Here is a 14,752-nt window from a genome sequence, read left to right as displayed (position 1 = left end):
TGCATTATAGCACAGATTTAAATAAACATTACAAATAATGAATACAAAATATTTATTATATTTGAAAAACATAAAAGGAACGTGCATGTTCTACAGTATTCTAGAAGGTCAAAGTGCTTTGAAGCAGTTAACAAGTATATGAATCCTATTCAGTCAACAACACATGAAATGTACAACAGTATTTACAAGGTGGCCAAAGTAGGGGATTCTTTTTGTTAGTGCAAATCCCCCTCCAAAAAAGAAAAGAAACGACATGAAATCAAAATGTTAAAACTGTTAAAAAATTCATAACCAAGGATGGACTGATTAAAAGCAGCAGTGGTGGTTAACTTAAGTCTAAAATAGAAAAGATGTCAATCTTTCCGTATAACCAGCAGGCAGCTTCTATACCAGTTAACGTTGCTTGATAAGTTTAATCAGTGGTTATAACTCAACTTTGGCCTAAAGGCAAGCTTCAAGTGTCCATGCTCTCAGGACAGAATGATGTCAGCATTGTCATCTTTGGTCTCAATAACTTTAAACACCCTGTCCTTCTCTTGTTTCATACGCTTCTTGGCTTGATCTGAAAAGGGAGATTTGGTTCACATTAGAGGGGCATTACAATATCAAAGTATAATTTGTATCACCACTATGCAGTGAACTTTACACACATTACATAGACAAACATTTATAACTGATGTGAAGGACATCCACTTACTTGTTAAATCACTGCGGTCCAGCAGGATCTCCAGATCTTTGTCACTGATGACCTTTCCTTTAGTGCCTTTCACTGCCCTGCAATGGCATGAATCACGTCAGGTCAGAGTCTATAATGATGCAACTACATAAAGTATTGCTAAATTCTGCATTGTAAGATTAAAACTCTTGTGACAATTGAGATATACAGTGTGAATGTCTGTACCCGTCATAGTCTCTGGACTTCAGCAGTTCTACAAGCTCATTTACATCCATGCAGCTCTTGGTCTGTTTGAGTTCTGCTTTAGAACCTTTAAATTTATCTAAAATGACAAATTAAGTGGGGGAAAAAAGTCAGTCACAACAAAAACTAAATCCTAAAAAGGAAAAATAAATTCAAAAGTTGGTAATGTGGCCATCTGTGCCATTTAATAGCTACATACTTTTGTGAATGACCATCTTCTCTAGCTTTCTCTTGGCGGAGGCTCTCTCCAGGATCTTTTCATCAATGGTGTTGGCCGTAATAAGGCGGTAAACCATCACAGGCTTTGTTTGCCCGATACGGTGACAGCGATCCTGAGCCTGCAAATCAGCCTGAGGATTCTGAAGATGAAATTCATAAATATGCTGTTGAGACTTTGCTCTTTCAATAATTTTTGTGTGAATGAAGAGGCTTTAGCCAACTTTAAATTGGTTTAAAAGCATGCAAAAAAAGGGGAAGTCACATGTGAACAAGTTTCACTTGTAAATTCATACCCAGTCACTGTCAAATATGATGACCGTGTCAGCAGCTGTGAGGTTGATCCCAAGACCACCAGCTCGTGTGCTCAGGAGGAAGAGGAACACCTCTGGATCAGCAGCAAACTTCTTCATCTGCATGAAATAGTCAACTGTACAATAAACAACCCACACTAACTGTAATACAATGGCAATTTGTATTAACCAACAAACTGCTGCTCACATTCTCATCACGGTCTGCGTAACTCATTGAACCATCCAGTCGGCTGTACTCATAACCACGGAGATAACAATAATCCATCAGAATATCCAATATGGAGGTCATCTGGCTAAAAATCAGCACCTGTTTTTAAAAAAAGTTTTTTTTTTTTTTTTAAAAGGATGCAATTAAGACTACGACTTGGATCAAGACTTGGTTACAACCAAATTAATAAATTAATAATATATTTGATTTTATTTCAATTTCAAATAAATGCAGTTCTTCTAAAGTTATTGATTGATTTCTGAAGGATCATGTGACTGAATTTAAAGCATCTTTACTCGTCTTCAGCTTTTCCCATCACATGAATGAATTACATTTTCAAAATATATTCACATACAAATGTTTTCACATTTTTACTGTATTTTTGATCAAATAAATTGAACCTTGGTGAACAAAAGTCTTTCAAAAACATTTTTAAAAAATCTTGGACCAAACTTCTGAACTGTAGTGCAGATTCAAAATTAATGCAGAAAGCATTGAATATCTTTAAGAAACTCTATGGGCATATAAAGTGCTGTGTGCATCATAAATATCCATTGTATCACTCAGTCCTACATATAATCAATGCATACAAAAACACTCACTGATAGAGCTGTTAATCATTAAAATGCATGTATGAGAAGTGATCATTACCTTGTGCCCTCTTTTTTTCAGTTCAGGTAGCATTCGATCCAGAATGAGAAACTTCCCTGATGCTTCCACTAACTGCTCATCAATCTGTGCCAATGAGAAAGATTATTACACTCTTTCTATTGCCTTGCCAATGCGATCACTTTATACTAGACGTAAAATAACGTGTGACGTACCTTGAAGTCTCCAGTGGTGGGGTCCAGAGGATACTCTATCAGGTAAGCATGGTTGCAACACCTCTTCAATAGCATCAGTATGTTCTGCAGTTTTAAGTTGATTTGAGCATCAACCGGCACAAACACATCCATCACTGGGCTGGGGCTAAAGAGAAAGTAACCATGTCATGTCAAAAACATTGTGACATTAAACAGAAGAGTATAGGGAAGAGGTAAAATTGGTAAACTGACCTTTCCTGACTCTCCATCTCTTTCTGAACTTTCTCTAGATATTTCTCAAGGTCTTTCACAGAGTCAGTGTCCTTTTCAGTATAGTCCACCACCTTCCTGGTCCTGCGTTTTGGCCGGCCACTGGACGTCAGCTGCACAGGTCCCGAATCATCCTTAAGTATGCGTAAGAAAAGACATTGTTAATCATGAAATAGCATCAGCCACAATCTAACTTTCAAACTTTCATTTAATAATTAAAAGGCCTGTTCACACAAAGATTAATTTTTAGCACATTTTAATTTGAATGAACTGCCGTTAATGTGTCTGTTCATTTAGTGTTAATGTGTCATGTATTTTATGTTGTTTGATAAAGACCTTAGCGAACACAAAAATCTGAATGGCTGTTTGAAAAAATGCAAATACAGTAAGCCTTCCTTTCTTCTCTATAACAAGCCTGTGTCAGAAACAAAGTTGCACAGCACTTTGTGTACTGGAGTTTCCGGGTATCTCTGCTTTTCCAAAAGCCACACCAGAGTGAATTAGCATTTTTATTCAACTATCTGTCATTTTTCATGTATTGGTCTGAACAAACTGTATACCAAATCAGACCATATTTGTGTTTGTGTGAACAGGCTTTAACACTACATAAAACTCACCTTCTCCTGACCCAGCATCTTTGCAATAGTCTTGTTAACAATGGCCATGTAAAAGGCCTCCTGTTTGTTGGTGAGGGGTGCGTACACAACAATCTCTTTCTTAGGTGGAACCTCCAGTGTGACATCTGACTTCAGTCTTCTCAGAAGGAAGGGTGTGAGGATCTGAACGATAAACATTTCATCAGAACCACAAGCAAAATAACAGACATTCTATACTAACAACAGTAGCTAGTTTCTATCTAGCTGAAGAGCATTTAAGATGATGTGCAGTTCCAGCAATATCTACAAAACTTTATTAATGTCATGTGAAGATACCTGATGAAGCATGTGAAGGATCTTCTGCTCTCGCTCACTAGCCATAATATTTTCTGCATCTGAAGTGATGGTGCTAATGTCAAACCATGACTCAAAACTGAGGAGAAAAATGTTGCCAAACATTAAGAGTGTTTGCATTTATGGGTTTAAAAAACAACAACAACAAAACACTAGACTATTCTCAACAATAATCAGAAAATCCCTTTGCTTGAAAGGAGTGACTTCTTACCTTTTCAGGTCATCAAACACATCTGGAAGGAGGAAGTTGAGGAGAGACCACAGTTCAGACAGGTTATTCTGCAGGGGGGTTCCTGTCAGCAGCAGTTTGTTGTCAGTTGGCAGCATCTTCAGCTCTTGCACCAGACGACAGTTCATGTTTTTAATCCTGTGGCCCTCATCCACAATCAGATAGTTCCAGTGGAAACGCTAAGGAGACAAACATAAGAACCCTCCATTCAAGCACTTCAAAACTGCTTTGTGTTTATCAGGATTAAAGGTGGTACAGAGGATGTTTTCGTCGACTGAGAACAATCACCCTCCTTCACAGCTCATTTCAAGTGAACGCCTCCCAAAACTCGTGCACGAGTGTTTGTTTACCACCGGCATTCGCTGTTTTATTAAGCCGGGCACACATTTTACAACTAGCTAAAACATTCTGACTGTGCTCAACATACAGCGATAGTTTCCTGCTCCTGAAGCAGATTTATATACTTTCACATGGAATTTGAACACCAACTGTAATCGCAGACTGAACACAACTGGCTCTGACTGGACGTGTTTGAGTGTGATCAGTCATAAGTATCAATTTACATTCATAATCGACCTTACAATCGTTAAGCCGCGCACACACTTAGTGGATTCATTATGTCGGACTCACCGCAGGTAACTCATAATCTGCAGTTGTTACTCCTGTCTCCTGACAAAAACATTGCATGCGGCGCATGTAGAGTGTGGAAAGTTACTAGAGCGCGCAGCCGTGCGTCTCTCACAAGGAACGTCATGGCAGTGATTGACAAGCCAGAGGGCCAATCGTTCACGCGATGATCGCGTCAATGATTGGCTGAGGTTAAGGCCCTACCTCGTGCACAGATGATGTATATTAATAATATTCATTTCAGTGCACCTAATAAAGAGTCTTTTATCAGTTAGTAAAGACAGTTTCAAGTAATATTGCAAAAATGTATAAAACAAAACATCCTCTTTACCACCGTTAAATTCAAATTTATAAAATTCACCACATTTGCATTAATCTTTGTTTAAGTGGCAGAAGGGACACATGTTTCCATGTTGAAAAAATTAGACAATTTGATGAAAGACTGAACATACAAAAAGTCTTGTCCTAATTAATTAATGCACAACAAGACTAAGGATCAGTGGCATAAACATAGCCACAATGTTAACAGTGTCTTAACCCTAACTGCTAGTCGATCAGTGACCGGCCTTACTTTTTGGATTCAAATTAGGCTAGTCTATGTTTTTGTGCCAAATATGCAACGGCAGATCTGTTTACCTGAAGAAATTTCCGGTCTCTCATTGCAATTTCAAAGGATGTAACAACAACAGGGCACATTTTGAGGGGACCCTGGTGTTGACGGATCTTTTTCACCAGGTTCATCCTCTCATTTTGAGGACCATGATACAGCAGGACAGACACCTTAACAGAGCAAGAACAAAAGAGTCAATCAATAGTCAAATGGATGAAAGCTCTCAAATTGTTAGCTCTTGTCTTAAAGCATTCATTTCAATGAAGTTGAACTATAGTTAATGATTCTCACCTCTGGGGTGAAGCGTTTAAATTCTGAGATCCAGTTGGGAAGAGTGGACAAGGGAGCCACAACTAAAAAAGGCCCAAGGACCTTTTTCTCTACCATCATGGCAACATGGGCAATGCACTGTATGGTTTTCCCAAGACCCATCTCATCAGCCAGGATACCATTGATACCATTCTCCCATAACATCTGCAAAGCAGGCAGAACAGTTTATTAACCATTATACAAACATATAAACATTTACACAACATCCTTGTCTTGCAAATCACAAGTATAAAAGCATTAAGACAGATGGGTGTTTGGTTAAAATTTAATCAGCAAACACATAATATCAAAGCATACACATATTGAACATCATCCAACCCTCTTCAGAACTACTATACTGCCCTCTGCTGGTCATCTGCTCAATGCCTCCAGGAAGCACTTACCCTGAGCCACTCTATGCCTTCCACCTGGTACCACCTCATCACACCCCCAGTGAAGAGTTTGGGTTGCTGTGCAGGTACCGGTTTGCCGTTCACAGTTCTGTCTGGGTCCAGCATCTGCTTGCTGTTCTCCCGCAAAGTCTCAGACAGCCTGCCTTTAATATCCGAGTTTGTGTCACTCAGCTTCTCTATATCCTCAGCTTCCAGTTTTACTGATGTATGTGCCTCCTTTACAAAACATCAAGAAACATAATCTAGTTCATTAGTCTAACTGCTTTTACATGATTGCCAAGCAATGTTGCAACTTGGCCTTAATACAGAAATCACACTCAAAGGTTTGTTCATCAGTATTTTTACAACAGCTTCAAGTGCTATTATTTAAGCAGAATTAAAGTCCAAAGTATACCCAAGTATACTTTGTAAATTTTGTCAACAGCACAGTACAAGCACACTGTATGCGCACAGCCCGATTTTTCTATCTGTGCACAAGATGTTGTGCGCTTCACAGTCAAAGAAGAAGTGGAGACAATACATTTTTACTGGAGACCTCGAGAAGAGTAAATCACCGTGTTTAAGCACACTTGTTGAGGGGGTTGAGATAAACACCACTGTAGTTTAATCACTCAAAGACTTTTTTTTAATCACTCAACTTTTGGAGAAACAGTGAGGACACTAGACAAAGATTAATCTTTCTAGTGGATATTGACTAGGGCTGCCAAATAGTGAGAAGAGGCTTAATAGACTAAAATTTAATCAGTTGGTAATGCCTTTAAGGGTCAGTTCACCCAAAAAAAAAAAAAAAAAAAAGGAAAAGGAAAATTCTGTCATTAATTACTCTCCCCCATGTCATTCCAAACCCATAAGACCTTCGTTCATCTTCAGAACACAAATTAAGATATTTTTGATGAAATACAAGAGGTATATGACTCGACAATAGACAGCAATTTAAACCACACTTTCAAGGTTCAGAAAGGTACTAAAGACATCTGTGTTTACGTCTGAATGCCGGCTCAGTATTGGCCAAAGCTGATCACGTGAGCAGCACGATGCATGCGTGTGATGCTGACGCAGGACCTGGCCAATAATGTGTCAGTGTTTTGACATAGAACCTGGGAGTGCTGGATGTAAATAACATGAGAATGAAACAGTAGAAAAGATATTATTGAATTAAGTCGTTATTTTTTTGTTTTGTTTTTGCACACAAAATGTATTCTCATCACTTCATAAAATTAAGGTTGGACCACTGCAGTCACGTGGACTATTTTAACGATGTCTTTAGTACCTTTCTGGGACTTTAAAGTGGTAATTATATTGCCGTCTATGGACGAGTCAGAAGCCTCTCGGATTTAATCAAAAATGTCTTAATTTGTGTTCTGAAGATGAACAAAGGTCTTACTGGTGTTGAACGAAAATGAGGATGAGTAATAAATGACAGAATTCTCTTTTTTTTTGGTGAACTAAACCTTTAAATTAACTAACAGTTGACTACAAAAATCTTTAGTCGGGGGCAGCCCTAATGTTGACCGCCTGTCTTTGTGCACAGCACGCTATTAAATAGAGTATAATATTGTGTGTATTTGACTGTGTGCACATATGCATAAAAACTATAACTTGGGTATAATTTGAGCTTTAGAGTTAGAACAGCGTTTTATAATACAGATTTTACAATGCCATAAAGCATAAAACTTTACCTCTTCCATTTTCGGTTTTTTGGCTTTTGACAGAATTTCCTTAAAGAGAAAATAATCCACATTAGTAATTAAAATACACACACTTTATTGGTGTCATAAAAATCAAATAAAATTGAAGACACACCTCTTTGGACATGACATCTGCGATTTTGTAATCCTCCTCCCTTTCACGCTTCTTTCTCTCAACTTCACATGTAACAATAAACAGATTAATGTATTGCACACCAAACACTGCATAAACACTTCTTTGAAATGCAATCTGAAGGGCCTACCTTTTGCAGTCTTTTTATCATTGCCCTGTGAAAGACATGAAATTCAATAATTACAAGTTTACTTTTATTTAAATGGATCAAAATGTTGTAATAAAGCAGGATCACAAACTTACCTTTTGCTTCTGACTAGCAGCTTTCTTTTCCAGTCTCTCTTTTTTAAGTTTTTCCTATGTTTTTAGAAAAAGAAGTTTTTCATTTCTGAATCAAAACGGATCAATCAATAAGTTTGTGCACAATGTTGATGTCAATACAACTGAAAACAAGAACTTTAAAGAATCATTAGATTTCTGTAGTGTAGTAGATATTTCACTGCAATGAAGAATCTAAAGGAGGCGGGTCTTAAATCTGTCCTGATCTTAAATGCCTTTAATTAAAGTCGCTATACAATGTTACAACAGGGGCAGGTGGTGCAGAACAAAGATGGCATTTGATTGGCTCACAGTTCTCTGCCCACAAACAACATCCGTACCAGTCCGCCATGTTACAGTTAATTTAAGATAAACACCTTCATGTAAGATTTATATCCGGAAATCGTTAAACCCCAGTGAGACAACTCTTTCCTGTCTTTTGAACAATACTCACCTCTTGCTGCTGCTGCTCCATCTTTGTGAGCAGAAACTTTGAGTAAATGTTGCTTTTCTCCAAAAGGTGCTGAAGTCTTTTGAATCGCATCTCTTGAGAATCTTTTTCCCGCGACTGTCTGGCCTGTTAAAAAAGCATGATTATAGGTCTTTCATGCAGATAAATTATATTTAATTTTTAAAAACACTGACTTTTATAAAAACACCGCAATAGATACAAAAGGCTCAAAGTATTTTTCCATTGCATTTACAGTATTTTATTACTGGATAAGAACAAAATATCATAAGGATTGCACTCATAAAGTATGAAATTTTGGACATGCATAACTAGATTTGCAAGCCTTTTCAGGATTTATCTAGACTTACAATCATTATTTATATATATATATATATATATATATATATATATATATATATATATATATATATATATATATATATATATATATATATATATATATATATATATATATATATGTGTGTGTGTCATAAACCTAGCATGAATCGTATCATAAATGTTATTTATATAACGGTTTACCTCCTCCATCATTTCTCTCTCTTTCTTCTCTCCTTCCTCCACTAAATGCTTCTCCTCCTCCTCCATCTCTTTGGTAATAACCATCTCCCCAGGCTGGCTTTTTTCTGTAACATGCAGGAGATTACTGAATTTAAATTGAATGTTGTATGGACTTGCACAGACAGGTCTGCCACCATCTCTAGAGGATATACAGTGAATGTGTGTGTGAGATTAGTGTTTTACATACCCATAGTGGTCTCCTCCATTGCAGTACCTTCTGGCTCTTCGGATTCATTAGGTTTGGGGCAGTGAGGGGAAACACTGCGTGTCTCTTCTTTGACAATGCTGCAACATGAAAGTGAAGTCAATTTTACAGCATATGGCCCTGCCAACACTTCATACTGCATGCACACTTACCCACTCATTTCTGCTGCTTTCTGGGTAAACTGGGTGTGGAATTAAACGTCTCTAAAACCTTATCAAACGTCTGTAGTGCAGTTCAGTACGTAAAGCAAATTATGTCTAACGACCTGATTAGCTAATATACAACAAAGCCTTACACAACAAAAATACAGAAGCGTTTCGTAACTGCAGAGCTTAATGCAAATAGCATAAATGTAACCGAATGGACTTTTTTCGTGCAAAACAAAACAAAAATTATACAAACACTCCTAAAAGCACACGAGTTCCAGACACACCGCCAGCAGATTCACCGACCGCGCGCCTGTAACGTGAAACTTTGTAGTAAGGCGCGAGGTGTTTCGCGCCACTGTGGACGAAACCATTACAGCTCACAATTGGAGGGGTGGGCGTCTAAACTTTAGTCGTTTAATGACTCGATATATTGCAATACTATAAAAAATATATTATTTCTAACCGTAGAATTACAATTTTATATACTCATGAGGGCTTCTTCTTGTAAACAAGCTTCTAAACAAGTCTAAGCGTTTGAAATGTATTAATGTTCACCCCTTATACTGCGGTGTGAATGCAAACAGCCTAGTTGATATTTCCCGCGAAAGTACAGTTCATTCGGTGCAACAAAGTGGAGTTTGGAAGTTGAGGGTGACTCGTTTGATCTATCCGCCACACACACACACACACACACACACACTGTATAGAGCTGTTCAGCCGTAACACTTTGAAGAGAATTAGCGTTTTCAATCGCTTCAGATTCACGTTGTATGTATGTCTCTGTAATTTCTGTCGTCGAACAAAAGTGAAGTCTCTTAAATTATCCACAAACTTATTTACACATAAATTGAAAACCGCTATTCTAAAAACCCATATGAAATTCCTCTGGTAACTTCGTTCATGTGAGTCATGACTGAACAGCTATTGGAAGTGGAAAACTCAAACCTGTTTGTGGTACAAAGATGTGTAGATGGTAAAAGTTTGAAGCACTAACGTTACCTTGGTCAAGTTCTGTCCGGTCTCACATCGCTCGCATACATCTTATATTAATGTAAAATTAGCTATAGGCTGATATGAAAGCGAACTTGACGAAGGATGATTAATAAGAGCGACGAGGGGTGTTACTCCGCTTCATGTCGTGCTAAAAACACACTTTGCTCAAGGTAAAAATCACTTGCGCACAACCTAAAATGACGGCGGAAACAGCAATGTTAAAAAAGCACCAGTGTTCAATTAACAATTATATTTATTTACAATAATAATAAACAATTATTCCTCTCTTAAACGGTATGACTTTTACGGTTGCCAAGCAACGTACGTAGTATTACGTTGGTTCTTTGTCGTGACGTGTGGTCACACAAGTTTAACAATTTTAAATCATCGCAAAGACAGATACTGTAGATAGATAGACAAATGGATAGACAGACAGGTAGATACTGTAGATAGATAGATAGATAGATAGATAGATAGATAGATAGATAGATAGATAGATAGATAGATAGATAGATAGATAGATAGATAGATAGATAGATAGATTTAGTTTTGTGTGACACTAAATGCTGTGGTCTGAATTATCCACAAGGTGTCAGCAGAGAGCCGATTTTTTGCTTTTCTTTGTTTCCTACTAGTTGAGTTCAAATTAGGTGAGCCTGGCCTTGCTATTGGCTATTTATGTGTGGGGCAGTAGGGCATTTATATGGAAATACCCTTATAAACATAATATACTTACTATTTTTGTTTTTTCACATTCTGTAATGAATTGTCACCACTTCTGATCTGTATTAATTAAAATTTGTATTGCCCATTAATACTGTCCTTTTTCCAATGGCTTTATTCAGTAGAAGACTGTGCTTCTGTTAAATATGAATATAATTCTTTAAGTTAATCTAACACATATTCATTTAAAAATGTTTTTTGCAATCTTAGTAATGCATGATCAATGGACATAATTGAGCTTTGCTGAAAAACATGTCAACTCATGCTTTATTGCTTTTAATTTGATTTTGAGTGCACACTCAGTGGACTCTGAGTATAAGCCAACAGTAGTGAAACAAAGGTGGCTCTGAAATTCTTCACGCTTGATAAGAGCAGATCCATTTACAAAACAGCTTTTCGTCAAAGGACAGGACTCCCTCTTGCGCACTGTCCCAGAGCAGTCTTATCTTTCCTTTGGGAGAGTGTGTGCTCCGCGTCACGTGTCTGCTCGGCATCGGCCTTCCTTCCTTTCTTCCATCTTGAAGATTGAGCCGCTGCAGATGCCACAGGAGCCTGAGGCCAAACCTGCCCAAATTATGCTTGAAATCCAATAGCTTCACATCACATCCAGTGATATAGAAAGAATGTGTCTGGGAAGGTTTTCATTCATTCAGGTCATTGTAAAAAAATAAATAAATACAATGACTTTTTCTCTACAGGTCACAGTCTATATTAAATGAATATTCTGGATTCAATACAAGTCAAGTTCAAGCGACAGCATATATGTGGCATTATGTTGATTACCACAAAAAAATGTAATCGAGACTTGTCTCGGTTTACAATAAGGTCTCATTTATTAACATTAGTTAATGCATTAGCTAACATGCAATATCGAGTGCAATATTGAGTTAACTAATATAACTACATGAACCTTACTGTTAAAGGGTTACAGGAAAATCTGTACCATTTTTGCATCCAACATTAGAAATAAAAAAAATTCATATTCTGACTTGGCAAACCTGCTAAGATGAATGTAATATGGATTTATCACTTCAAAACAGTCAGTTTGAACTGAAAAAAACATTAAGAGTAGGATGTTGCTTACAGTACTACAACGATGACATGACATGCAGACAAATATAAATATAAATATATATCTTGTGGTTCAGAATTAACAATATGTTGTCTTGTTTTAGGGGCTGTTTACACGACACCGTTTTCAACTTAAACGTAAAACTTTTTATACATTTTGGCATTTCATTTACGACAATGACGTTTTTGGGGGCCTGAAAACACAAAGAAGTTTTGGAAAATTATACCGTTGTACTGTAAACTACAAAAATGTGAATTGCGAAAATGGTGACGTCATGCGCATGCGTATTACGTGTTCAGTCTAAAGGCGCGTAGTGTTTCTTTACAAAGTGACATCGCCAACTACTGGCCTGGCAGCATAATACAGTGTTTTTGGTCCTTTCGTGGACACGGTTGCCATTGATCTGTACGTGAAAAATGCAAAGGAAAAACTTTCCAGTGTTTAGTACAACATTGTTGTGTAAATATACCCTCACTAAATCGTGGCTATGTAATGTGTGTGAGAACGAAAGTGAATGGCTAAACAAAATGGATAAAGTTCGCTACTCTGGTCTCGTCTGCTTCATTACTTACTAACCCCTGACAGATACTACAGACTTTATTGTATCATGCACGTGATACTTAAAGGATTAGTCCACTTTTAAATAAACTTTTCCTGATAATTTACTCACCCCCATGTCATCCAAGATGTCCATGTCTTTCTTTCTTCAGTCAAAAAGAAATTAAAGTTTTTGATGAAAACATTGCAGGATTTTTTTCCATATAGTGGACTTCAATGGGCACCAAACAGTTGAAGGTCAAAATTATTTTCTTTGCAGCTTCAAATTGTTCTACATGATCCCAGACGAGAAATAAGGGTCTTATCTAGAGAAACAATCATTCATTTTCTAAAAAAAAAAAATTAAAATTTTATACATTTTAACCAGAAATGCTCATCTTGAACTAGCTCTCTTCTTCTTCTCTATTTGAATTCCAGCAGTGTAGACTGCTAAGTGTATTACTGCCCTCCACAGGTCAAAGTTTGAACTAATTTTTATATTTAATATGCTAGTTCAATAGTATTTAACAATTAGTTCAAACTTTGACCTGGAATCCTGGAATGTTTTCATCAAAAACTTTAATTTCTTTTCGACTGAAGAAAGAAAGACATGGACATCTTGGATGACATGGGAGTGAGTAAATTATCAGGAAAAGTTTATTTAAAAGTGGACTAATCCTTTAAAACGAGGGAACGTATTAATAAAACGTGCTGACGAATTAGTAAGTCAGAGGAACGAATTGTTAATTCATATTTTTTTCCTGCATATCACATGCGGGGCTCCGTAGGCTATACAGTTATAAATCAAGAAAGTTTTGGTGTGCTATTTCGTAAGAGTGGAACATTTTTGAACATAGTTTTTTTCCCAATATTGACGCAACCAAACAAAGACATACATAAATAAAACCGTAATATTCAATAACTTAATATTTCAATAAGTACTGAAAAATTCAATAGTCATTAGCTATTTGCACTAAACAAACACTACATGATTTACATATTTTGGTGTAACACAAAGAACTCAGCGGTAATATCACCTTAGCAAATAACTGACTGAAATTTGTAGGAGGGGTGATAACCAAACAATGGAGTGTAAGTGGAGACTTTCAGCTATGAATTCTTTCAGGATAATAACATGAATTGAAATATGGTGGTCATGCATGTGCAGGGCGTGTTAAGTTGGAGTAGTGGGGGATACATCCGGGTTATCAGGAAGGTTATCATGGACAGCTGGCTGCCTGTAAACATATGGAAATGACCTATTAACCAATTTCCTCCATTGCAGGTCTCTGTCTGCTATTTTAAAGTGTGCCCCTTTATTTTACTCTTCTCTCACTGATGTATAGCTTACAACCTTATATTTACATTATGACCTGTAATGTGTCATCTTTTGTAAAAAAGAAGTACACTAGTACACTTTTATGGAAATAACATATTTAAAATATGTACTTAAGTGCAAACAGAATGTAATGTTTTTGCAAAATAAAACTAAAATATACTATAATGCAATTGCACTAAAACGTGTAGGCCTATATCACGTAGCCTATTAATACAATTTATTTGTAATTACACATTTGAAATGAAGTTGCAATTTATTACATTTAAAATATATTAACTTTATAACATCAAATAACACAGTTAACATTATAATCAAGAACATACTTTACATGTGATTTAGTAAGTCAACACATCAAAACAGTGTACTTTATAGCATGACAAAATATTAAAACATAATTATTTAAATTGTACTTAAAAGTAAAACATAATTTGAAAAGAAAACAAAGTTTCTAAAGTGTAATTAAGTGTGTTAAGAAACAATCTTACCTTTTTTAATAGGCTATACTTTACGATTTGAAGTACACTACAAGTCCAATCCATTAAAATTAAGTACACTTCTTTCTCACAAGTGATTCATCATCCTTAAAGGACTTTCCTGATGAAAAGTGGAAATGAAAGGGAAAAAAAATCTGTATTAAAGACATCTAATTTCCTTTTTTCTTGTTGGATTTATCTCTGTTTAAAGATGTGGAGGTGCTGGCCCACTGAAAGCTTACTTTGTTCCTTGTCTTCATTTTTTCTACTTGACCGTAGCGCTG

At 36.5% G+C, this 14,752-nt stretch overlaps 1 protein-coding gene across 3 annotated transcripts; it reads right to left on the bottom strand.

The window, feature by feature from the left end:
* Positions 1 to 89: 89 nt before the first annotated feature.
* hells (helicase, lymphoid specific) lies at positions 90 to 14,623 on the bottom strand. 3 transcript variants are annotated; one of them, XM_067385163.1, is made up of 23 exons: positions 14,481 to 14,623; positions 9,165 to 9,262; positions 8,939 to 9,042; positions 8,402 to 8,524; positions 7,933 to 7,986; positions 7,820 to 7,844; positions 7,672 to 7,733; positions 7,548 to 7,586; positions 5,860 to 6,084; positions 5,438 to 5,620; positions 5,173 to 5,316; positions 3,892 to 4,088; positions 3,663 to 3,759; positions 3,348 to 3,509; positions 2,713 to 2,864; positions 2,482 to 2,626; positions 2,309 to 2,392; positions 1,637 to 1,756; positions 1,432 to 1,548; positions 1,119 to 1,278; positions 902 to 998; positions 698 to 774; positions 90 to 562 (listed from the first exon to the last, which is right to left on the bottom strand). In XM_067385163.1, exons 2-23 carry the CDS (start codon positions 9,181 to 9,183, stop codon positions 471 to 473), a joined length of 2,478 nt encoding a protein of 825 aa, XP_067241264.1. In that variant the 5' UTR covers positions 9,184 to 9,262; positions 14,481 to 14,623; the 3' UTR covers positions 90 to 470. The 3 variants fall into 3 exon arrangements, with proteins under 3 accessions (XP_067241264.1, XP_067241262.1, XP_067241263.1); XM_067385161.1 differs by lacking the exon at positions 14,481 to 14,623 and adding an exon at positions 9,335 to 9,630; XM_067385162.1 differs by lacking the exon at positions 14,481 to 14,623 and adding an exon at positions 9,339 to 9,630.
* Between the last annotated feature and the right edge of the window lie 129 nt (positions 14,624 to 14,752).

This window comes from Chanodichthys erythropterus, chromosome 5 (assembly GCF_024489055.1).
Source record: "Chanodichthys erythropterus isolate Z2021 chromosome 5, ASM2448905v1, whole genome shotgun sequence".
NCBI classification, from domain to species: domain Eukaryota; kingdom Metazoa; phylum Chordata; class Actinopteri; order Cypriniformes; family Xenocyprididae; genus Chanodichthys; species Chanodichthys erythropterus.
The sequence above is the reverse complement of the archived record's forward strand: the minus strand, read 5'-3'. Positions and strand labels throughout refer to the sequence as shown.

Excerpts from the sequence above, each read along its gene's own strand:
- hells (XM_067385161.1), bottom strand. Across the intron at positions 7,734-7,819 it reads TGATAAAAAGACTGCAAAAG|TTGAGAGAAAGAAGCGTGAA; the intron begins GTAGGCCCTTCA and ends TTACATGTGAAG. Across the intron at positions 3,510-3,662 it reads TCCTTCACATGCTTCATCAG|ATCCTCACACCCTTCCTTCT; the intron begins GTATCTTCACAT and ends TTTATCGTTCAG.